Source organism: Neopelma chrysocephalum, unplaced genomic scaffold, assembly GCF_003984885.1.
Source record: "Neopelma chrysocephalum unplaced genomic scaffold, ASM398488v2 Primary Assembly neopelma1_44, whole genome shotgun sequence".
NCBI lineage: Eukaryota > Metazoa > Chordata > Aves > Passeriformes > Pipridae > Neopelma > Neopelma chrysocephalum.
The window spans coordinates 24,885,167-24,910,262 of NW_020897703.1; the positions used below are offsets into that span (position 1 = coordinate 24,885,167).

At 40.9% G+C, this 25,096-nt stretch overlaps 1 protein-coding gene across 2 annotated transcripts in view; it reads left to right on the plus strand.

Moving 5' to 3' along the window:
- KALRN (kalirin RhoGEF kinase) overlaps positions 1 to 25,096 on the plus strand; it is a 512,316-nt gene that overhangs the window by 196,765 nt on the left and 290,455 nt on the right. For both annotated transcript variants that reach the window (XM_027679018.1, XM_027679019.1), the window contains exons 5-6: positions 4,638 to 4,830; positions 9,007 to 9,519. In XM_027679018.1, the coding sequence (XP_027534819.1) occupies positions 4,638 to 4,830; positions 9,007 to 9,519 (706 nt within the window). The remainder of the gene's footprint in view (positions 1 to 4,637; positions 4,831 to 9,006; positions 9,520 to 25,096) is intronic.

The window sequence follows — 25,096 nt, forward strand, 5'->3', positions numbered from 1 at the left end:
GACAAAATTATCACATCTGCTTCTGAGTTTCAATTTTATGCTTTTTTTTTTTTTTAAATTCCGATCATAAGTACTGTTTTCACAAATATTTTAGGGTGTTTTTATTGAACTTAGAAGCTAGTCTTTGTCTTTTCTTAAAAGCAGTGTAGCAACTGAAATGACATATCAACTATCAAATATTTTGTGCTCACTCTTGCAAATCTAGTCCAGATGAGCACAGCCAAAAGTCTGATGGATTGTCCAAATACCTTGATCTGAGCGTTTTTTTCCAGTTTCTGGTCAAATATCAATACCGGAAAAAATTAAGCACCACAATCAACATTAATTGCCATACTAAAGTGATTACTTGTGCGTAATAGATACGTCTTGATGGAGCATCTTGGGAGCCAGGAATAACGCATTTCTTGCTTGGACAATGTGGAGGAAACTTGATTGCTACTGATGCTTTTCCCGGATCAATTGCTGAATTAGGAAGGGTTTGAATTGTTGCTTTTAAGCAATAAAGTTAATAAGCATGGCTAGACTATTCAAAAGGAACCTCGGGTCATTTCCTTAATCCATGCTGAGGTAACTGAAGAAAAATGACTGACTGTCAAAGATGACTAATCTTCACAGATTGCCTCACCAGAATTTATCAGTGCTTCGTTATGTCTATGCAAGGCCAGCTTTTTTAGGACCTGATCAGTAGCTGTGAATATTTGGATATTGCAGCTTAAATTTTGGCTTATTTTTAGTTTTTTTTTTTAATTAAATTACCTTCGAGGTGTCCCCACATTTATGCAAATCTTTTGTACTTTCACTTATGTGTTCAGTTTTGGTTTTGCAGATCATTATTACTCATTATTTTTAATTCCCTGGATTTGCATCTATGGTTTCTTGAAAAGTAAATTATTGGAATTCATTCCAGACAGCTGAAGACTGTAGTATGAGTATAGGCAGCTGGAGACCTCCACCAAGGCAGGCTCCTTAGACAAAGGCAGCATAGCAGATACCCTGAAGAGTTTACAATCTAAATAATTTTCTTATCTCCCACTTCTTTCTCTGAGATGTTAGTACCTGATTAGTATCTGGCTACCTGTTTGTACAGTATAAGTGCTCTCTCCACAGTAAGCTTGGCAACTGAAAGCGGAAATAATGAGCAGACAGCTTTCTGTCTTGCAACAGTTTAACCACTATTAAATAATGACTTTTGACAAGCAGGTTTAAAAATCAGGTGCTAATTTTCTGCAGAGTCAGAAGAATGTGGAGTTATCACTGTGCTGGGGAGATTCAATTGTAGAGACAAGACTACAGACCCTCAGATACTGTTACAGCTCAGTCCCATTCATCACATTAAAGAAAAAATTTGCAAGCAGAACTACTTCTGCAAGAATGTGAAAAACGCTCTTGAAACAGAGTTAGATTTTTCTCGCAGCGATAAATACCATCCATTTGTATGTTTCCTGCACTAGGATTAAAAGGGGTACTCATCTTTGCACTTATTTCATACAGGAACTTACAGGCTTAGATGATGAATGAAGTAGGGAAATCCTGTTTGTAATTAGGAGCATTGTTTGTAGTTTTGTATTACTAGTGAAAGAGTTGTTACATGTTGATGTGTTTTGAACCAAAGAAATCTATGATTGTTCTTCTTCCTTTCCTCATTCTCCATCCCTGTTTCCTATCAGTTTCATACTTTAAATGTTGTTGAAAATTTGGTCTGTTACAAGGAGTGTGGATAGGGCTGGTAGTGAATAACTGCTTGTTCAAGGACAAGAATCAGGAAGCATCTTGATCCCTACCCTGGGCTGATGTCCCAGCCTGGTCCACAGCATCAGTGGTTGTTCTCATGTGTCCACCAAAAAAACCTGGGAATCGTTGCCTTTTCTTCTTCCACTGAAAACTTACTGTGAAATCTCCAAAACCCTGTCTGATCCCTCTACTGCTTCTCTGCACGTCCTGGGCCTGCAGAGGCTGTTATCCTTCCATAAACAGACTCCAACCTGCAGTTACGTTTCTTAGTTCCCTACCTGGAATATCTGTCTCAGCGCAGGCTGATCTTCTAATCGTGGTGGTAGGTAATCATGGGTATGGAGGTATCACACTGCCTGTGCTCCAAAGCTGGGGACAGGGTTTTACTTTTGATCTGTTTGGGTCTAAGGCTTTAGTTCAGGTTCATACACAGAAGACTTCAGTCCCTCAAGGCATTCCTGGTCTGCTTACTGAAACAGGTTTTTATGTCATTCATCAATAAGCATTAAATCATTGGTTTAGGTCAGATTTGGTAAGTTCTCAGGGTGGCAGCAGCCATGGGGAGTTGGAATGGAGCTCATATTGGCTATGCCTTGCTGTAGTTGCATTGGGGTGGTGATGTGCTTATTTATTTATGTCAGAAAAGAGAGATTGCACTTACCTGTTACTTCTCTGCTACTGGGGCTCTCCACGTGCCAAAGATGGCTCCTCGACATCTTTGTCAAGTGTTTGGAGAAAAAGAAATCCTTGAAAAAGTCAGGTCAGTATAACTGGGATCAGTGACTTGGCAGGAGTTCCCAACGACCCTATAAAGCTTTGCAAGAAAAATAACACAAAACACAAAACGCCTTCTATTCATCCCTTTCTGATTTGATTCCTTGTCTCAGCTCTTGTTCCAAAAGCCAAGAAGCAGTAGCACCACCAACAAAGCTTCTTTTACAGCCCTTTTTGGCATTAGTTATGGAAGGATCAGATGTCTGACCTTTCAGCAGTAGGTAAAGGGAGAATAAAAAGGTTTATATTCTTGACAGTGTTTGGAAGTGCCTGGTCTCCCTAGTTTTTCTTTGCACTGACTCTTGTATGCTGTGTGCTGTGGATATGCCAATAATGTTAAGGCAGAGGACCAAGCTGCTTGTCTTTGACTGTTACAATCTGGCACTAAGTTGAGACTGTTCAAGTTAGTGAACTCTCTTAACATATTAATCCAGTGTGCCTCCTATGAAGAGTATCCCAGTCCTTGTTCCAGCCCAGAAACCTAGTTGTAAGCTTTAGAGAGTTGTTTTCAGTTAAATACATAGAACATGGATCTTAATAGCAGAAAGAGTGTTTTAAGAAGTTAAAGAGGTAAAGTGAAATGAAAATCATCTTGTTTGTGCACTGAGAGTATTTGTGTGGAGGCTAAACAGTCTTACATTTCTGCATTATACCAGTACGTAATAATATCTTTCCTCGGCATACTTCAGATTCAATCCGGTGATATCATTCAGTGATATCCAGTATCAGTTACTATTTTAAATTATCTTACACATGCTTCTGTGTACACAATATTGATCCTATTTATGTTGATGTCCCATTTGCAGAAAAGTCAAAGGTTCTATATTCATGTATTAAGAGGATTTCTTGTTCTGTACCTAACTGTTGTGTTCATTATACAAAATATGTGCATGTTCTGACATCTTTCTTTCATTGTTTTTTTTCTGTTTTCATCCTCCTTTCTCCTTTCCACACTTCCTTTCTTCCAACAGCTTCTCTTTCAGTGGAAAAGGCTGTGACCTCCATCCCACCTTAAAAAATAATAAAACTAGATCAATATAGACCATTCTGGCATCTTTAGTGCATCACAAATAAATTTTACTCCTTTACCATACCGATAATGTTACTGGTAATGGGGACATTCACATTTTGTGCAAGAGTTTGTGTCCTAAAGCAGACCCATAGCTCTCAAGACTTCAACACCATGCAAGGCAGATATATTAGCTGGTCAGTCAGAGGAGTAGACGCTTCCTAAATCTCATCAAATGTTGGACCTGCAGATGGAGGATGACACTTTTGAACCATACCTCTTTCCCTGAGGACAAATACTACTACATCCCTTAAAAAGCTATACTGAAATCTGCCCAGATTTGACTTGAATCAACGTGTCCTGTAATTCTTTCTCCTCTTGAGGAAAAAGAGAAATGTTTGCAAACTAATTCTCTGGTGTTGTTGGGCTCCATGCATTGCCAGTGACCAGGCCAGATATCTGTCTTGAACTTCTGACAAGGGAAGAGCACAGGCTGGCAGAAAAGCCTGACTGCAGATTGAAAAAGATCCAACAGCATTTGGAAGATCAGTCGGGAGGGAAAAGGGCCCCAGTGATAACAGTGCACATGCTGAGTGACAAGGACCTTCCTGTCAGGGAATGATTGCTAGGCACTTTTCTGGAAGTGACACTTTTTTAAAAAGCTCTTAGAGGGACCTCTGAAAATGAAGGTACCCAAATTTAAAAGTGGCCAGTAATGTTAAGGCACAGGACCCTGCTTGTTAACTTTGGCTGTGGGTTGAATTCAATACATGGAAAGCAGAATCCACTCTAAGTACATATAAAGAGCTTCTATACAGACATATATGATTCTGGTTTCAATTGTGGGGAAGTATATATGGTTTTAGTGAAAATTTGCATTAAATGTGTTTGGCAAATTAGAAATTAAACTATAATATGGACACTTGAATTTCATGTAAATTAGATTATAGTAAGATTAATACAACCTTTCTGAAAGCCTTCATGCTGTGCAATATTTTGTCTTTCATTTTAAAGTATAACATTCCTTGCTTTGCCGTGAAGCACAGAACACTAGCAGCAAAAGTTAAGTCTTAGTGTGACTTCCCATAATATTAATTATAATGATATGCTTGTATTTCTACAGCGAAGATGTTTGCAAACGAGGATTCACTGTTATTATCGATATGAGGGGATCCAAATGGGATTTGATCAAGCCTCTCCTAAAAACCCTTCAAGAAGCCTTTCCTGCTGAGATTCATGTTGCCCTGATTATAAAACCTGATAATTTCTGGCAGAAGCAGAAAACAAACTTTGGCAGTTCCAAGTTCATCTTTGAGGTAAGAGCCACAAAGAAATGTATGGTAAAGCATTGTCTGTCATGAGAACTTTTCTTCAGGTAAAAAATAATTCCTACGCCCTGTGACTGAAAGCAAAAAGTACATCTGAGGACTGGGAGTGGGCTCATGCCCTGGCACCAGGTTGTCTTCTGAGTACACTGGAGGAATGAGTTGCATGTTTCATGTCAGAGGTTCACATAGTTCATTTTGCTGAGGTGTTTTTTGTGGTATTTATTTTTGGTGGTGTTGCATTAATTCTTTCCTTTGTTTCTCATAGGAAAAAACCCCCAACACCAAATCAGTTAAAATGCTAAAGACAAAGTTCTTTAGAAGCAAATGTATGGGTTTGTCAGTTGCCTTCTACGCAGCTTCTTGTAGTGACTTTTTTTTGGGGTAAAAGACACTTACTAAATTGTCACCTCTTTATATTGTCACCTCCTTCATTTAATTGAGCTTTACAATTCAGGGGTAACATTATCACGTGAATGATAAGGTGCCTCAGGTGGTGCACTTTAGTTTTCTGTGAATTACAGCTTCTTACATGAAGAGAAGCAAAGCTCAGATGCATGAAGTGCTCATACTTCAATCATGCCCAGCCATGACTTAGTCATGTGTTGTTTTTTCTAATTCACTGAAAAACAATTATATTTTTGGCTGTCTTACCAATTCATTAATTCCAGAGAGACACTCAGATTTTGCATCTCTGGAACTCAGTAGAGAATTTGGCTATAGCTCTTATTGTTTACTGCAATGGAAGACTGTATTTAAGTATATATTTAAGATTTGTTGAAATCAGCGTGATATAAATATATCCTTATTTTGAACATCTTCTTTAAAGCACTCTTGAATTGGTATGGGGAATTAGATTGGTGTTACACATAAACACAATTTTACATTATTATCACAATTTAAGTATTTGTACACTTTCCCCACCTGTTTCACAAAACCCAGTCAACTTATAAATTTTGCTTTAATTAAATAAGTCTTTACATTCCTTGGCTACTTTTGAGGACTCTGCCATCAAAATAACTTGCACTTGCTATCCCATATGCTATCCCATATTTCCCTCTGAAAGCAAGGCTGCCTCCAGTATGGGTTTGTTACCTCCAGAGATCCCTGACACTTACTGAAATCACTGCTCCTGGCAGAGGCAGCTGCCATCACAGTACACTGAGATTGGCAATGCTGCCTGTGGGCAATGAGATGGATTGGGGCAATGGGAAGGAGAAGGGAGATGTATGGGCACAGAAGAACGTGGAGCAGGAGAGAGCCTGTACAGAGACTAGTAATACAATTGTTTTGTGGGATGGGGAGTGTCTTTTTAAAAAATACATGGGCACTGAGGGGCAGTCCCATAGTAGCCCAAGAAAACACAGGATATGCATGTATATCCAACACTGAATTTCAATCCTCCAGTGGTTTAGTAAACAAAAACAATGTCTTCCTAGAGCTTCAAAACCTAGAAGTAGAGTAACAGAGTTAAAATACACATTTTTAGAACATTTGTTTGTTTTTAAAATGAGTTAATACTTTCTGCAGGCTTTTTTCTGTGTGGAGTTGGTGTGATGATAGTAAAGAGTAAACTGTGATCAAGCTATTCCTCATAGTTACAGTTCTGAGTCTGTATTGTGTTAAAAGCTCTGGAATTGTTTGCTGTACATGCTGGCACATATGAAGGACATTTTAACTTTGTGTGTGTTGTTTGTGCTTTTGAACCTTAGTCTGTCTGCTGGGCTGTTCACATGGGTGTCTGTAATGGGTTACAAGATTTTGGATTGGAGGAGGAGTGTCACTGCTTTTGCTGTATTGGACCACCTGCAGATACTCAGAATCATAGAATGGTTTGAATCCTTCAATTCCACAATGTAAACAAAGATTTCCTAAGCTGTGGTCCACCTTGCAATATATGCACCACAATCCAGGAACTTCTCTTTTAAAGGGTTCTTGGGGCTGCTGCTGCTCATCACTAAGCTCAGGCTCTTGGGCAGCTCGTACTCACATAAGAACTGAGTATCAAACAAGCTTCACAGTTCAATATGACCCACATTTATTTGATTTATGTGGGGCAGCTCACAGGTACCTTCTCTGCAATGAACTGTCACGGTGATTTCCCACAGCTCGGATCAAACATGAGGGCCTTGGCAGGAACACACTGCAGTGGAAGGCAATGTAAGTCTCTACTGAGTTGCCCCTTCCACAAATTCAGCAATAACCAGTGTCAGTTTTAAGGCCAGATTTCTCTTTTGAGCTTAATGGAAGCATTATGTGTGTGCCAGGGCACTGTAGGACCCTTAGTGGAGGCTAAGAATTTTGTGTGGTGAGACTTCAGCACAGTGTTTCTGTGTCACAGTCCAAAGTGAAGCAAGCCCACAGATCTTCACACAAAGGAAAGGGTTTGGTTTATGTATGTGGACTCCAAAGCTGCCTGGCACTTTGAGGAATGAACCAGGCAGCTTAGTTACCAGTAATTCAGAGATGCCTTCAAGATTATTTTCTTTCTTCTGCTGAAAGGGTCTAAATAGTGGACAGCACTTTTTAAAGTGATTTCTAAAAGAAGGATGGGTGATACCTGCAAGACAGTTACCACCTGCCTGTCTAATTAAGATTGTTTTCATTAGAGTTTAAAAAACTCCTTAAAAACCCAAACCTGAATAAAGGAAATGCCTGAAATTTGTGAAATGAAAATCCTTTCTGCTATCTCACGTCAAATTTTGTCCATGATTAGACCAGTGCTTCCATTAGCTTGACACACTGCAGGGGGATTCCCAAGTGTTAACCATGGGCAGAAGTATTTTCCTGACAGGCACCTAAACTGTTAAATTGAATTATCTTCAAGGGGTCATTGTCCAGGTCAAGAGATTTAAAAACTTGAAAAACCTCTGAAGCTACATACTTACCTTCCCATTGTTTGTTGGCTCTTCCCACTGTCTTCTGCTTTCCCCAAAGCAAGAAATAATACAAGAAAGTTTTAAAATAATCTTTCTCCTGAGCATAAATTCAGTACAATCCCAATTTTAATAAGTTCCAGAATGCCTGATATTTTTAGATAAATACAAATTGGAAGAAAAGGCTTATTATTAAATTTAAACCAGTGGTCAGCCTGCTCTTTTGGACATAATTCAGGAAAATGATCACGACTTCAGGTGTTTTTCTTTGTAGATGACTTTTATAAGATTGCTGTGATTACTGGGTTCCTCCACTTATGAAGAGTACAAATCCTGACAGTCTTTAGAGGCCTGATCTTTAGGGGATAGATATGCAGTCACTGATGAATATCACAGGCCTTTAAGGGCTGCCAATTTGAGTGTTAACATGACAGCACTGAAAATCTCTAGTTACATATGAAACCCTAAGCTTGTATTTCAGAAAAAGAATAATTTGTCTAAAATAAATGGGAACAGCTATCAGTTGTTGCATCCTTAAACTGTAATCTGCTTTCCAGACACCCAGTGCTTTTCTCTATCACCAGTTACTGAGTCTGAATGAATTAAAACCATCTCTCATTGACTGTGTGTGATTCGTGAGCAGTACTTTCTATGGGCAATAAATTCTGGTTGTTAATATTCCAATGACATTTCACTTTTACATTGATTTTGGCTTAATTACATTAGGAATTGTTAATATGGAAGAGATCTGCCCGTGGCTGAATAATCTGGAAGAGAAAACTCAACACGTTGTGTGTTTTGGCAGGTTGCAATACCTGCTTCAGTTCATATGCCTAAAATATTTGCTTCTGTATAGCCACTGGCTGGGGTGTAACACAAGTAGCAGAATCCCTGTAACACCATATACCTGTTCAGTGAACAACCATGTCCAGATATCCAAAAGCTGCAGTAAGATGTCTTCAGTGTCCAGCTGCGTTGATGTAATCTGTGGTAGAAGCATTCTCCTTACCTGTTTTTGATAGTCAGGCCAGCTGAAAAAGGTAGACATTATTCCAGTAAGTATAATGTCTTTTAATAAAAAAAGTAAATCAATACCATTAATAGCAAAGTTTTCTATCCAGTTAATTCATCAAAATTAAACATAGTCCTCGATGTGTTTTACAATGTTCCTTCAATTATGTATTGATGAGGAAAATAATCACTTCATGCACCATGCATCGCTTTATGGATTGCACTGTTGTTTCTGATTAGATGGTCACTGATTCAACTGCTGTCCTTTTCCCTTCCTTAGACGAGTATGGTGTCTGTCGAAGGCTTGGCAAAACTTGTAGATCCTTCTCAACTGACAGATGAGTTTGAAGGGTCCTTGGATTACAACCACGATGAATGGATAGAGTTGCGTGTCTCATTGGAAGAATTCTTCAACAGTGCTATCCATTTATTATCAAGGCTGGAGGATCTCCAGGAAATGTTGGCTAGGAAGGAGTTCCCAGTTGATGTTGAGGGCTCGAGAAGGCTGATTGATGAGCACACACAGCTGAAGAAAAAAGTGATTAAAGCTCCCGTGGAAGAACTGGATCGTGAGGGTCAGAGGTTATTACAATGCATAAGATCCAGTGATGGTTTTTCTGGTAGGAACTGCATTCCTGGAAGTGCGGATTTTCAAAGTCTTGTGCCAAAGATCACCAGCCTTTTAGACAAGCTGCATTCCACCCGGCAACACTTGCATCAGATGTGGCATGTCCGCAAGCTGAAACTGGACCAGTGCTTTCAACTCCGGCTTTTTGAGCAAGATGCTGAGAAGGTAGGGAACAATCTTTTCCTTTCATACTTTAAAAAAGACACAATTGCAAGGACACTGTGACCATTTTTTCTATGAGTGGCAACATGAGGTGTTCATCCCAGGTGTAAATCTCATGTTGTCAGCAGATGTACTTTGTGTAACTCGTAAACCAGATTCATTGAGTTAATTGTTGGATATAGCAGATATAATGATATCCAAGAGTAGCTTGTCTGTGTGACTTTTGGTGAAAGTTAATTTGATTTTCTGTGTCACAATGAGTATATTTAGTAGACATTAGCACAAGAATCGGGCTTTTTTTCAAATTTCTTTTACAAAGCTTATGAACATATTTATCTACTTGTCACAGCACCTAAAGAAGAATGATTTTAGGGTTTGGTTCACTATGATTATTGTTTGCACTTCTTGGAGTCTATGGGAAATTTGCAGTTTAAATCCTCCTAATTGTTACCTCAAAGAACATTTTCAGTTTCCCGTTCCTAGGAAATCCCAACAAGATTTTAAATGGGTAAAATCTTTAGTAATGGCTTTGTACCAAGGCCATGGCCACTCAGTTCCCACAGAACAGGTCTGAGACTATGTTTAGGTTAAACATATGAACACTCCAAGACAAAGTATTCTGAAGTAACAGCAACATGCAAAGCCCAGTGTGGCTGTTTTGCATTTTAAAGCACATAAGGATGGCTTTTGAATTCATACCTGACACTGAGTCAGTGCCCTGTTCCTGTTCACCAGCACAAGACCTTATTTGAGAAATATTTAACAATAAAGTATTCCATAGAGATTTCATCACAGCTTCATGTTTCCTAGATGTTTGCAATGTAGTGTGTCAGCCTAAATGGCATGTAGTCTCTCTTGAAATGCAATACAATATACAAAAGTATGTAGAGCAGCAGAACTACAGGTAAGTAACAGGGATTTAGGGAGCTATAGTTTCACAGGTGTACAGTACCACATCCTCATTTCCTGCCTCTTCAGAAGATACTAATTCAGGAACCTGTATTAGATAAGGAAGTCCCCTGCAAGCAAAGCATAGTGGCTTGTCATGTTTGTTGAAAAGACTGGCTAAAACCCATCCAGAGTTCCCAAACCAAGTCTCACAAACAGCAGCATGTACAAATTTCACTAATACACAGTAAAGCGTGCTCCTTACTACTTGAAGTTTTTGTCTGTTTGCCTCTGGAAGCACATGCAAGTACAGGTTTTGGGAATTTACTTTAGAAAATTGTGTTGTGCCAGAGTCTTGGCTTTCTTAATGCAGGAATGCTTGACACCTTCTTGGGTAATTTTGTGAGATGTCTTTGGTGCACATTTAAAATTCTGGGCCAGAGTGGTAGGGTATTCTCAGTGGAAGGTACTAAGCTCTCAGACCCATGTTTATCTAGTCTGTACATCCATCAAAAACACCAATCTGTGAATCTTCTCTGCTTAATGTATTATCCAGTTGTTTCACTAGTGTGTCTGCCTGAACAGACCCAGAGGGATCTCACTAAAGATGGTTTTTTTAATCAGCTACAAGTTAGTATTATTTTAAAACATCAGGGAAAAGAACATTGCTGAAACAAACATAATCTTCAGTAGTGCAGAGCAACACATGTGACATTGTTTTTCAATGCATGTACTAAATATCTCTAAGACATGTTAAGACTGAAAAGGCTCCATCATTATATAATCAATCCTCCTGTTGGGAAAACCTTGAATTCAGATGAATCCCTCCAAAATAAGAGTTGCTGCAGCATCCCTCAAGGGGCAGAATTTTAATTCCAAATGCTCCAATTTCTTCTCCCTTTTCCTTGTGTGTCAGGTGCTGTAAGGAGATCACTCAATTCTGTGCTTCCCAGCAGTGGTTGTATTTCAGTGGTCCAGTTTGGATTTTCAGTTTCTTTGGGATTATTCAGATGACTGCTACTTAATAACATAATTTTTAAATTTATGATTGTGATTCACTAATATTATTAGTAAATTATTAATATTTAGAAAGTTGTTGTGATGAATAAAATTATAAGCTGAAAGCCTCTCAGATCAAGTCAATGTCTGAGAAGTTCTTGTTGCCAAGCACTGTTCTGTAGTGTTGAAGGAAGTCTCCAATATGTTTCCTTTTTACCTCCTGAACAGGAATAAAAGGATGGTGTGATGTAAGTCTAGGCAGTGTGACAGCTACAATCTTTGCATGTGTTATTCTGAGGTTGTTAAGTGTAAGGTTTAGGCAAGTCAACAAATAGATGAAACCTTTGAGGTGAAGGAAGAAGCAGTGAGAACGTGACTCCTGCCTTTGTAACACTGTCCGTCTTGAGTGATTCCTGTTTGACAAAACTGGCATTCTGGTATTCTTGACATCTCTTATTCATCTACCTCACATTAACTAAACATACAGTCTTGATTTGGCTTCTCTCTGCTTTGGCTCTGCTTGCCTTTCCTTGAGTGCTACATTTTCCCAAAGAATAGAAAATGTTTTGTTGTTTTATACTTTCAAATCTGTCCTTTTAACATCCCCAGTTTGAGAGTCCCTAAACTTCTTCCAGGAAAGGTTGCAGACCCTTTAACTTCACATTTCACATGCGTAGACTGATGTAAAATATTGATGTGCCTTTTCCATGTAGCTGCCTTTTGCAGGTCTCTTTGAAGTAGTCTGATCATCTCAGACTGGAAAGTACTTATTTCATAAAATGTTCAGAGCTAAATCAAGTCTGAGCACTGTCTCCACTGTAGAAATAGCCACCAGTGTGTCTGTGTATTGAATTTTAGAGTTTCCAAGTACCTGCATTTGCTCAGTTGCACTTTACGCTCTACACGTAGGTGTGGTGGCAGAGCCAGGATAGTCTTCATCTCCCAGGGAGAGGCGCAGCTCTTTCCATCTAACCTGGATATGTCATTTAGTTCTAATCAAATGACAACTCTAATACCCCGTGAAAGCTCAAACTCCAACATAAAATTCTGAATATAAACAAGGTTTTAGTTGTGGGGTTTTTTTTAATATCCCTGTATACTCATTGGATGATATTTCGGGAAACCTGTTCTAATAAGGAGAAAATGAACAAGGACAAGGACTTTCCATTTTCTTGACATCTCTGATTTCAGAAATTTCAGGTGTCCTCATTGCCTGAAAATTCTCAAAACTGGGATAGAAAAAAAAAAAAGGGACACAAGAACTAAAAACACAGAGTATTTTAAGGTAGGTTAATTTTTGAACCCTTTGGTATTAAAACACCCCAAATGTACCAAGCAAATCAATTCAGTTTTTTTCCTCCTATAGATCTCCTCTATTGGAACATTTTGAAATGGCAGTCATTGCCCTGACACACAAATCATTCAAACTACACGTATTACAACTTAAAGAAGTCTGTAGAGTTGTGTGCTGAGCAACTCCTATTATTGGCAAATAAGTGGAATGGGTGGCAGTCACAGCCTGAGTTTCTCCCACTCAAATCAGTGGATGAGAGCAAAGCTGTCTATGGAGAAACTTTGTCTCTCAGACAGGCCTTTAGGATTTTATTTTCCTGTACTGAGGCCAAGGGAGGGGAAAAGTGGGGCTCTCACATAGGCAGAAGCAATGCAGTGAGATTGAATCCCCAGATGGAGACTGGAAGCTCCTTGAAGCTCAAGTCAGCAGGCAGGTCAGCCATGTGGGGAGCTTTGGCAGAGGGGTGTGAGGAAGTTCACATGCTGTGCAGTGCTGACTGTAATGATCTGCTGATAAATAACACATTTCAGCTGCTGGCATAGCCCTGACCCTCACTGTTCAACAAATTTATTCCTCACCAACTAATATAGAAATACGTATGTACATACATATAATTTTGAAACTAGAACTGAGGCTTCACTATGTTTTTACTGGGTAACAGGGAAAATATTTTTAGTCACCAATAACTTTAAAAAATGTAGCCCAGTCTAAACTGAATATTGTTTGAAACAAAAAACCCACGATCTGCGTAGATCCAACTATTAGAACTATCTGAGAAATGATAATTGGTTGGTTGAAATCTGGACAGGGAGACTAATTCAGGCAAGAGTCCACATGTTTTGCACTTGAATAAATACCAAAAAAAGACAAAAAATTATCCTTACATGCTGTACTTTCCAGCTTTTCTGGAAATCATTTGTAACTGGCACCCAATTTGACTTTTTGTAGGAATTTCCACATCATTCTGGGTAGATTCCATATCAATTTTACTACCCAGGCATGTATGTGAATGAAAAACAGCTATCATGATGTAATCAGCAATGTCCACATTAAGTATAAACAGTGTAGTCACCAGCTGGAGTGAACTGAGAGTCTCCACTGTAAACTTGTCACAGCAGAGCAAAGAGGAGGCTGCTCTAACACCATTGGGGTCAGCCCCAACAGGAGGCAGAGGGGGCTTTGCATGTTCTCTCTGTCCTCACCTCCCCTTCTGCTTCCTGACTTCCCATCCACTACACAAAGGCTAACTCCAAAAGATGGCAATGGTAGTTAGAAAATGCCACAAGTGAATTTCACTGGAAGTTTGCGGTGGGAGAAACATTTTATTTGGATCAGGCCAGCTTTGTAGAAAGTCTAGTGGCAAACCACAGGCCACATCTAGTCTTTAAGGAGCAGTGAAGTAGCAGGCTTGCAGTCAAAACCAACTGCCTCATGTACACCAAAGCTTCCCTTTGAAAAAACACAGCTCTGCCTGTGATTTTCCCTGTGGAGCAGACTCTGGGAAGCTGTGCTGGCTGCTGGGGGCTGCCATGGTGATGCTGCTCTGCAGGTGGCTGCAGTGAGAGGGAGTGGGAAGCAAAAACGGCTTGCAGCTCATACCCCACAGCAGCTGTTGCTCCCATTTCCCAGGTGATGTCACCAGCTGGAGTGGCAGTGAGCACAGGAGTGATTGGAGCGTGAGTGATTGGGCAGTGAGCACAAGAGCGACTGGAGATTAACAATGCAAAGTTCATAGATATAAGACAAGTTTGGAGGGGGCTATAAGCAAAATGATTGAGAGGGAAATAGGGTGCAGTAACAGTTGCAGCAATTCTGCTGCATCCTGCTCCCTTTGCAAGTGTGGGCAGTGAGACCATGGCACTGAACAGCACATTGTGTCCCTCCTTTCTCACACCTGCTTCAGGCCTCTTCCTCAGTCAGATTTCCTTAAATAAGGGAACTGATATATTATTTTACTGGATAGGTGCTATTAAACTCGGCCCCAATGTAGTGAAATAAATAATTTGGCATTTGGTTTCTCAAGGAGGAAAATCACAGATATGTCATCTATACTAGATTCCTGTCCAGTGTCCTATTCCAATCCCCCATGAAAGTATTGGGAAGACTCCTACTGATTTTCAGCAGAAGCACAAGATAGCCATTAACTAACAATGTACCCACCCTGAAGTGCTAGACAAAATTTAGGAGTTCCTCATTTAGAATGTCACTTAAGACCAGACAGATTTAGTCTAGAAAAATACAGAGAAGCTCTAGCTCCACAGCAAAGTGAGTGGAGGGAGAAGAGTATCTGAGAAGTATATAATCTGAGTGTTTGAACCATGCTCACACTGTTATTGGAGTATTACACCTGCCAAAGGTTCGTGTTCCTCAGAAGGAAGGAAAGCTCTGCAAGCTACTCTTCATGTAAAAAGATGCAAGATGGCTTTGATGGATAATAGAACGTAAAATGTGGAAATTTTTACTGTGGTTTAGGTGAGAAAAGATGGCTTTAAGAAAGAAACACTGATATCTTGATGTTTGAGAGAAGGAAAACTATCAGTATATTTGTGTCTGTATGATACTCGCTTTAACTGTTTCATACATTACTTCCCCTCTACTGCACTTAAAAATTTTGATGCTGTATGTTCTGTAATAAAATGCATTACAAATCTGATTGCGTGATCCTTCTTGGTAATAGAAGGCAGTTTATTTTACTACAGTCCATTAAGTAGAGCAATTGTAACTGCTCCTTTAGTCAAGTGATGTGTGGGGAAGCATTTCATAGAAATGGGTCTTAGCTGACTTTCTGGAAAAGCAGCACAAGAAAGACTAAGAAGATTGTCTTTTTAGCAACATCTTCACTTTCTTCTACATTCCCCATCACCTCAATTTTTTTTTTCCTTTAGGAGTGTCAAGAGACCCTTGAAGTGATACATAAGCAAACGATAGAGTTTTTCTGGTTGCAATGTCCTATTAACCCTTAAGGATCCAGATAATGCCAACAGGCACAGCACCTGGGACAGATTCCTCTGACTAAGATAAAATCCACTCAGTGAAGGACCATTTCTCCTCTCTTATTTCACTGCAGGAAGCGCTCGGTTTCTTTGATCTGTGCTATGCGCCAGATATACAATTGCCTCCAAGATTTCATGTGAATTATTGGCTTAGAAGTTACTGTAAGAGGGATGTGTCCCAGGGAAGGAGAGTGGGAAGCCAACGAGGAGAGTACTGAGAAGCTGACAGAGGGAGCTGTAATATGTGAAATGAATACAAAATGAATGAGTTCTGGGGAGGTGGTTAATTAGGACTGGGAAGGAGGCAGGAAGCATATTAGGAGGGGACAGAACCAGAATCAAGATTAAGAATAAGAGCACATCCTTAGTGCCTTGCGTCAAGGAGAAGTACATTTGCCCTGGGTGCTGTTTCACTGTGAAAGGATTTGTTACTGAATGAATGGTATTTAACAGTAATAATCATACAGGCATAATAATCATGGATTAGGCATGGATTTTTGTATAGGATTTAGATTTCATTTAAGTTATGTGAATACCACATTGGTGTGCAGCACTCAGCATGCCCTGGATTTTCCGTGTAAGTACTTACACCATGGATATCACAACAGCACAGTAAGTGAGCGTCACAGTAAGGAGCTTTCCTGGAGATTTTGAGCACGGGGGATGTTGTTAGACCTGGGGTAAGCTCTGTAAGACTTCCGCAATAAAAGGAGTCAATGAGCTTAGTGTCTTCTGCACAGACATTTGACTGAGGGTCCAAGTGAGGCTCATTTAAGCATGTTTCTTTTATCCTTAGCCCATTCCAAATGTCTGTGCAGAGAAAGGACAGGGCCTTGGAGTATAGATACTGTCTGGGAAAGGCACTGAACTGGCAGTCTATGTTTGTGAACTGGCATGTGTCTGCAGAGGGCTTTATAAGAAGAGTGACCAAGAATTTACCATTGAGCATAAATTAAATCTCTTACCCATGGTCTCAGAAAAGGCATTCTCAGAGGACCAATTTGTTGTTGGTACCTACCCCTCTCAGACCAAAGTATCTGCTTCCCTCTTCATTGGGTGAAAACACTCAGTTTTAAGCCAGTTTTAGCTGTATCCCTGATCTGATTGCATTTTGGTGCTTGAGGTCTCCCTGAGTTGTCTGCGAAGAAGACAGAGACCTGGTCCTGTACAACAGAGAGAGTCTCAGCTTCTACTGAAATCACTGAAGGACTCATGGTGTCTGTAAGAGCTCCCCCTGACAGGCACTGACTGAGCCAGAGGGTGTATCATGCTCTGGTACAAGTTTCTGACTGTGGCTCCAGCCCTGCCGGTGGCAGGATTAGCCACTGCCACCTGCTTATGTTAATAAGACCATGTTTTTATCTGTCCATGTTGGTGCCTCCCCATCCAGTATTCCAGTTGTGTTAGTACACATTTGCAACATCATGAGCAGCCTGATTTTCCAGGGCTTGAAATACTCCTAATATAAGAGCAACAAGCTTTGAAAGTGTTCCTGACACAATTGGTTCTCATTTTTATCATAGAGAAGGAATATACAGATCTCTACATTTATGGATCTGGAGTAGATGTTGCTCAAGAGGAACATTTAGTCTAAGTATTTTAAATTGCCTTGGCATCTTTGTCTCTTCTCATGCTATGGACTCTTGAACAGAACACATAGTGTCTGTTCTCTCTGGGAACCTTGTTTCCAAATCTGGCATCTTCTCCCTCATATTGCCAGTGAAAAAAGCTTTCTTTTATAATCTGAAGTTTCCCTTAGCATATGGTACCTTTTTTTTTGCTATAGAGATTCTCACTAAACAACTGTTCATAAAATCAGACTTGGGATGCCAATGTTGTGAAGGAAAGTCAGCTAGCAGCTTAAATAAGCTGCCATGTGAATAGAAGATCATCATTTTGTCCCATTCTTTGTACTTAAGCCTGCTCTAAAACTAAAGCAGCAGAGAGGAAAGGCCCCATGTTCAACATGAAGTGTTTGCCCTGACACAGAATTTCCAATACCAGGCAGATCACAGAAAATAGGTGCAGATAGGTTCCTAAATTGTTGAATTGGCAGACACTGTCTTACAATATCAGATCTTAAAATGTTAGAAAAATTATTATATAGGTGATATGGAAAGGAGGCTTAAATTGAGACTGAGCTGGGTGTATAAACAATAATTAAGTGCTTGTTTATATGGCATGTAGCATAATAAGGCCCTGAATTTGACTGTGATATTGGTTGTTTCAAGCAAAGAAATGCATATTTTCAGTTGTAAAATGTCCTTGGAGATGTAAGGGTATGGAAACATTCCTACTGAATACAGATATATATGCACACATGGTTTGGGTTGCTTTAATATGATACTGCAAATATTCGGCTTCACTTCAGCTGTTTTGAGCAAGACTTTTCTGATAGCACCAATCAAGCACAAAGGATCAACACGGGAAGTTCATATCAAAGAGGGAAACTGTATTTTCATTTCGAAAAATCTGTTTATTTCCTCAAATGAATGTATGCCAGCTCTAATCACTTTTACTTAATTACTTCACACATCTTAGAACAAAGAAGGCTCTAAAAAACAGGTGAGAATTGAAAGCATGTAGCAATAACTCTATTGTAGCAGGTTTTCATTAATTTTCAGTGTTTATTCAAACGTGTTCTTTGTTGTGTTTCTTTTTCTTTTTCCTTCCTGCATTTTAAAATAATTGAATTCTTGCTACTCAGTGCTGGTCCTGCTTTGTCTTGAAGCACATCGGTGCTCTCTGTCATGGGTAAGCACCATGAGGTGTTCAGTGCAGCTGAATAGAGACAGTATGATGCTCTGAATACATCTTTACTGATATTTTTTATGAAGCTTGGTGGTAGTATAACAGGGCTTTGGCTCATGGATTTCCCAAATTACTGGGTTTACTGGCTCTCAGAATTTAATTATTTTTTTTTTAGTGAAACAAATAAAAGAACAAAGTTGGCCTAGAAGCAGAAAAAATGTTATAACCAGGGTGGTTGTGCACAGAGTGTGTGTTGGCAGTTCCTTTGGATGCTGTGAGCATGCATGTCATGTGCTAAAGAGATTTCATAGTGGGATCAGCACCTTCATTTTGGAAGGCTCTGAGAGTGGCTGCTAAACTGTGTCAAATCTGCAATTTCCCTCACCTAGTCATGGACACAAAAGAATCATTGGGGAACTGTGGGGGTAAATCCTCTCCAGCATCTACAAGGATAAATTATTTGAAAAACCCTTCACCTTTAAAGGAAGATGAATCCTGCATAGCCTGCATCTCTCAGTTCAGGAACCTGCATGTCGGGACTTGCAGTCTTTGCAGGCTGTAGCTCTGAATTAAAGATGCAGCGAGCTGACATCTGCTCTGTTTAATATGAAGTGAGCTTCTGACAGGTTGTTAATGCCATCCACAATTTGTTGTCCCCAATCTAAAGTGAAGAGTTGCCAGAGCGAGAAGTAATCATGGTGGGCTCTGTGGGAAGTGTTCATTATTTTGACCACTGCTGGTCACACTTAATAAGATCCTGTTCTTAGTACCTGTAGAAAAAAAACCCACCGATTTTTGCAAGATCGGGAGATAATTATAGAAGTTTTCAAGTTTCCTTAAAGCACAAACAGCTCATTTCTGCTAATTGGACTGTAAAAGGAAAAAGTCTTCATTATTAATGATATTCCAAAGAAGCTTTCACTGTGTCAAGCTTGTATTCTGCTACTTTCCTATTTATCAGTCAAGACCACAGGGGGTCTTTCCCTGTGTGCCGATAGTATTGTGAACGTTTGCTTTTCTGCCTTTCCATCCATCAGTAGAAAGCTTGGGGACAAAGCTAACAACCACAGGACAAATTCACAAGTACATACCAACTGCTTTGTGCTGCTCCTACAACTGAAAGCAGCTACAAACCCTGTTTTGCCATCTGGTTTGAGGAAGTATGGGATTGCCTTGCCTGGTGAGCAGAGCAATACAGGGAACAGGGTAAATATATATCAGAGATCCTCTTCCTTGTGGCTGTTACTCTAGTGGTGAATGTCACCTACCATTGCTGCAACCATCATTTCTTTCCCTGTGGTGAAGGGGGCAGGACCCCTTTTGGAGCCTACCACTGACATTTCTGTTTCTCCTGCAATGAGTCTGTTGCTGGTTTGACAGCTCTGAGGGTACAAACTTCCTCCCTTCACACTTCCATGACCTGAGTTCAGACTACAGAAGCAAAGCACATTAAGAATCTTCTGAAGGCATTTGTACTGATTTTTCAGATGTAGACAGCTGTCCATCATGAAGGGCATGTCATTTGCCAGACACTGATTTCTGTTGATCTGGATTGGCTTTGGAGCAGCAAAATGGAAGTACAAAGGATGCAAAGTTCAAAGCTAAAAATTGGGAATTAAAAACCACAGGAGTTAACTGCCTTGCCTCCTGTCACAGAGAAAGCCTGTCCTGCAGTAGGAGCCCCAGTCTGATGTGTAATATAGATATCTTAGTGCTTTCCTTCTTTCTTTTTAAATTCATTCTGCCCTGTGCTGTGCTGCCAAATCTGGTGGTTTGTTTTTGTTTTGGTTTTTTTTATTATTTTTGCTGGCAGCTAAATATGTTGCCTCCACAGCACTTGGAATTGAACCTGGTCTTTTCAATGGGAATGTAAAAGCAATAACAATGCCTCTCTCCACTGCTGCAGCTCGGGATGAGGAAGCCTTGCGCATTTCCTTCGTGCTAAGTGTGCCCTATAGCATAGTTACAGCAGCAGGGGACATCTTCTATCCCATTTACACTGGATCATCCAACACACTCCTGACCTTTCGGTGTAAGAGGGCAGAACATTATCCGAGGGATGGCGTAGTTCCTGCTTTATGTTTCCAGGCTCTGGCAGCCGCCGCCTCACAGCCCGTCCACTCCTGACTGTAAGGAAACGGCTCTGCTGCTGCTGAACTGGAACATGGTGTGCTCTGCTATTTGTAGTTTCCTGCTGCCGACACTGGATACGCAGTTACTATTCCTCTTGCTTCCTCCATGAACATTAAAACGGGTCCAAAAATAATTGAAGGCAGTATGTTCTGATGCAGTATTTTTGCATTTGCAGAAATTTCCTCTTTCTTTTGCTTGCCAATTTTGATAGGGAGCATTTCAAGACCGTTTCAACGTCTCCAACTTGGCACTGCTGGGAGGCACAGGAATGCTCCCCTGATCAGTATGGCACAAGAATCTGTTTTGGCATCTGAACACAGACCTAAACCTCATTTTTAAGGATGATTATAGCGTATTTTAAGCACGAAGTTCTGTTTTATTTAATGAAGACTAGAAGACCCAAATGCTCTAAAGGGCAACGAAGCCCACACTTGTAGAAAAAAAGAGAGAGGCCGGCACATACAAAAAAAGAGAAGAAAACTGCTTTTTTAAATTTATTGCTTTGATCCTCAAGAAGGTTAGGTGATAAGAGAATAGCTGTCAGGAAATAATGTAATTAAACTGTGCATGAGGTTCACAGACTTACTGTGCAGCATCTTTCAGATGTAGCCATGTGATTATTTCTAAATTAATGTCTTCCTGGCCTGGCTGGAATGCTTTCAATTGGCCCACACTTGGCAGAGCTTGGGATCTTAAAAGTGTTATCTTAAATTATGCTTCATATCTATTTATAGGGAACAGATAAAGGTGGGTGTGCAGCTGAGAGGTTGCCTCCCCAGGAGCTGGTGAGGGTTTTTTAAGAGGAAAAACCAGGAGCATGGTCTGTGGATCACTTCCAGAAGTATCAGTGTCATTTTAAACCACATCATTCTGACTTTTCATCTTACATATCATGCACATATCATGATGGAAACTAATTCAGAAATATTGTCTTCAGTCTTCATGTCTTGCAAGGCCCCTCTGTATTATTTGGCATCAAAGTCCTGGATGCCTTGTGTCCTACACAGGTGCTGAAGAGATGTCATAAAGGAAACAGTCTTGAGTTGAGGAATTTTGCTCATTTTTTTGCTAATGAACACAAATGTCTGCTCTTAATTTGAGTGTTAAAAGGAAAAAGCTGGACACAGTGCCATAAACACCTACTCTTCCCCAAATTCAATTTCCCTCAATTTTGTCTTGGTTTATACCCAGTCCATCAAAACTTTTTTGGTGGGATGATGGGGCAGGGATAATATTTGCGTAAATATCTTTCTGCTGCTGTTACAGCTGTTCTCTGATTCTTACATCTTTTCATCTGCTGTTCCTTACAGTCCCTGCCCTGGCATGAGCCACTCACTGTCCCCCGGGTGAGACCCCACAGAGTGTCTCCAGCCCTCAGCAGCCATCATTTTATTTCTATAGCACCTTCTATCCAGGTGTTCTCAGGCTGATGGGTGTTTTGGCACCATGGTCAGGCTCTGGCATGTGGTGGTTCTCCCCGCTGGGAGGAGAGGCCACCTCATGAAATCCAGGGGGATGCTGAGAGGGCAGCGAGACCCAGTGCCACTGGTGGAGCCACCTGTGCCCCCGGACCAGATGAGGGGATTGAGTCCACCATCAGCAAATTTGCAGATGACACCAAGCTGGAGGGGAGTGTCGATCAGCTGGAAGGCAGGAGGGCTCTGCAGAGGGACCTGGACAGACTGGAGAGTTGGGCTGATTCCTATGGGATGAGGTTCAACAAGTGCCAAGTGCCCTTTGGCCATAACAACCCCATGCAGCGCTACAGGCTGGGCACAGAGTGGCTGGAGAGCAGCCAGGCAGAAGGGGAGCTGGGAGTTTGGATTGACAGGAAGCTGAACATGAGCCAGCTGAACACAAGCAAGCTCAGGTAGCCAAGAAGGCCAATGGCATCCTGGCCTGGATCAGGAATAGTGTGGCCAGCAGGACCAGGGAAGAGATTCTTCCCCTGTACTCAGCACTGGTGAGGCCACGCCTCGAGTACTGTGTCCAGCTCTGGGCCCCTCAGTTCAGGAAGGATATTGAGGTGCCGGAGCAGGTCCAGAGAAGAGCCAAGAAGGCTGGTGAAGGGACTCAAGCACAAGTCCTATGAGGAGAGGCTGAGGGAGCTGGGGTTGTTTAGCCTGGAGAAGAGGGGAGACCTCAGGGGAGACCTCATCACTCTCTACAACTCCCCAAAAGGAGGTTGTAGCCAGGTGGGGGTTGGTCTCTTCTCCCAGGCAACTATCAGTAGACAAGAGGGCGTGGTCTTAAGCTGTGCCAGGGCAGGTTTAGGTTAGATATTAGGAAGAAATTCTTTATAGAGAGGGTAATCAGGCATTGGAATGGGCTGCCCAGGGAACTGGTGGATTCTCCATCCGTGGAGGTTTTTAAGATGAGACTGGATATGGCACTTGGTGCCATGGTCTAGTAACCACAATGGTAATGGATCAAGGGTTGGACTTGATGATCTCAGAGGTCCTTTCCAACCTGGCTGATTCTATGATTCTATTATTCTGTGATTGAACCGGTTGATTCATGGGATGGGGAAACAGCCGGTGCACAGGGGTAGGGAGGGCTGGGCCCCCCAAAATCCAGCAGAAAGTTGATATCCTCTGCTTTCCATCTGTGCAGAGATCTCAGCTCCAGCCACAAAGTGCCATGACATGTCAGGATTTTAAACCTATGATTACACCACAGCTGTATCTTTGGGTCTCAGACATGGGTAGGTTTGCTAGTGGAAATGCCATGATTCTGGTACAAAACAGTAAATACCCATCTGGCAGTTTTTGTTTTTCATGGCAGCTATTTGGAATGACAGGAATGTCACACATTCAGCCAGGAATAGAACCAGGGTTTATAATAAAGTCACCAAACTTCTATGGCATTTTACAACCAAATGAAAATTTCTTCTGAAAACTGAGAGGAAGATCCCTCATCTGGGAACCTACTGTGATGTTTTCATAATTTACATTGTGGTTTGCATTCACGAGACTGTTGTCTATTTATATCTTTTAGTATTACAATTCGTGTTCAGCCAATGAATTAATTTGCACTTAGACAGTAAGAAGTTCTCTGTAGATGATCTGTGCCCAGGAAAGGCCATTTCCATTTTAAGGAACAGAAAATCCTTTCCAGGAATGCCTGAGTGCTTGATGTTACTAGGTTTGGTGGAAAGGTGCAATATTTCAAAAAGCAAGCAAACAACACAGATGTATAAAATACGCCCAGATATCATTAGTCATATTTATCTATTTGGGAGCTGTAATTTTCTCCCATCTTCAACAATAAATTTCTTGCTTCTTTGTTCAACATTATAGGAATCACATGCTTTGTGCATGGCTGTGGCTTGATATCTGTCAGGAAAAAAATACACAGATCTCTTACTCTGGCATTTAGTAGGAACATTCAGTGTGAATATGTTGGAAATGGTGCTCTGATATAAATACAAAGCTATCTGTCACGTCACACATCTAGCTAATTTTCTAGTGGGTTGACAGTTGGGCCCATTGTCTGGAATAATTTAATGTGCTGCAGCTTAAACTTACTGTACTCTATGAATCATATACACAGATATTTATAATGGAAAAACTGTGTTCATGCAGCATTGAGGTTACACAAATACAGCTGTGGGTCTGAATCTTCAGCTGGTGTAAATTGGCCTTGTTGGAACGGCATCAATTTATCCTGGCTGTGGACCGTTCTGAACACATGTGAAAGGGAAAGATCTGGCAGAAGTATTGGCTTGTCCATCACCATCTGTAAACAAGAGACAAACACAAAAACAAACACAACATTGTATTTAGGCCCTGGCTTAGCAAAGCATTTAGATGTATGCTGAGTTCTATTTTAAAGCTACAAGTAATTTGATTTCATTAAGGCTGTATTTATAGAGTGGCGACAGGAATTACAGCAGATTGGGGCTTTTTTTCTGTTGAAGCAGTTTTCATCAAATTTGTTGATTCATGAAAAAAATTAAATGTGCTATCAAAGTTTTCTTTAAGTACAAAATTTATTCTGGGGCCATTACACTGCTGCCTGGTGACCCTTCACATACCCAGCCCAGTGTCAGGGCCCTGATGGACATTGATGGCCCTGACCAACCTCACCTCCAGCTTTTCCACAGCCCTGCCCTGCCAGGCCATGAGCCCTGCTGAGCCAGACACTGAACAATCAGCTGCTTTTGCGGCATGACCTGGGACCTTCCTCATCCTTGTGGACCTGTGCTGTGGTCACAGGGCTGTGTCTGAGCCTGGTTACCCTCACTGAACCTAATCCTGACCTGCTGATTGACTTCATAATCAGGAAGCTTGGACTTGTTTGGCCACCAGAACTTGTGTGATGATCTCTTGTTTAAACCTGGTTACTATAAGCTCTCAGGGGCTGTGGGACAGGCTCTGACTGAGGGCCCCTGTTCTACCTTCTGGGTCTTTGTTTCTGGTTTCTTGCCCTCTTCTGGCTTCTTGCGGAGCTAGAAGGACAGCCAGAATCAGCCCTCTGTTCCACTGAATTTAGCTCAGAGCTTAAGTGTAGGGATTTTTCT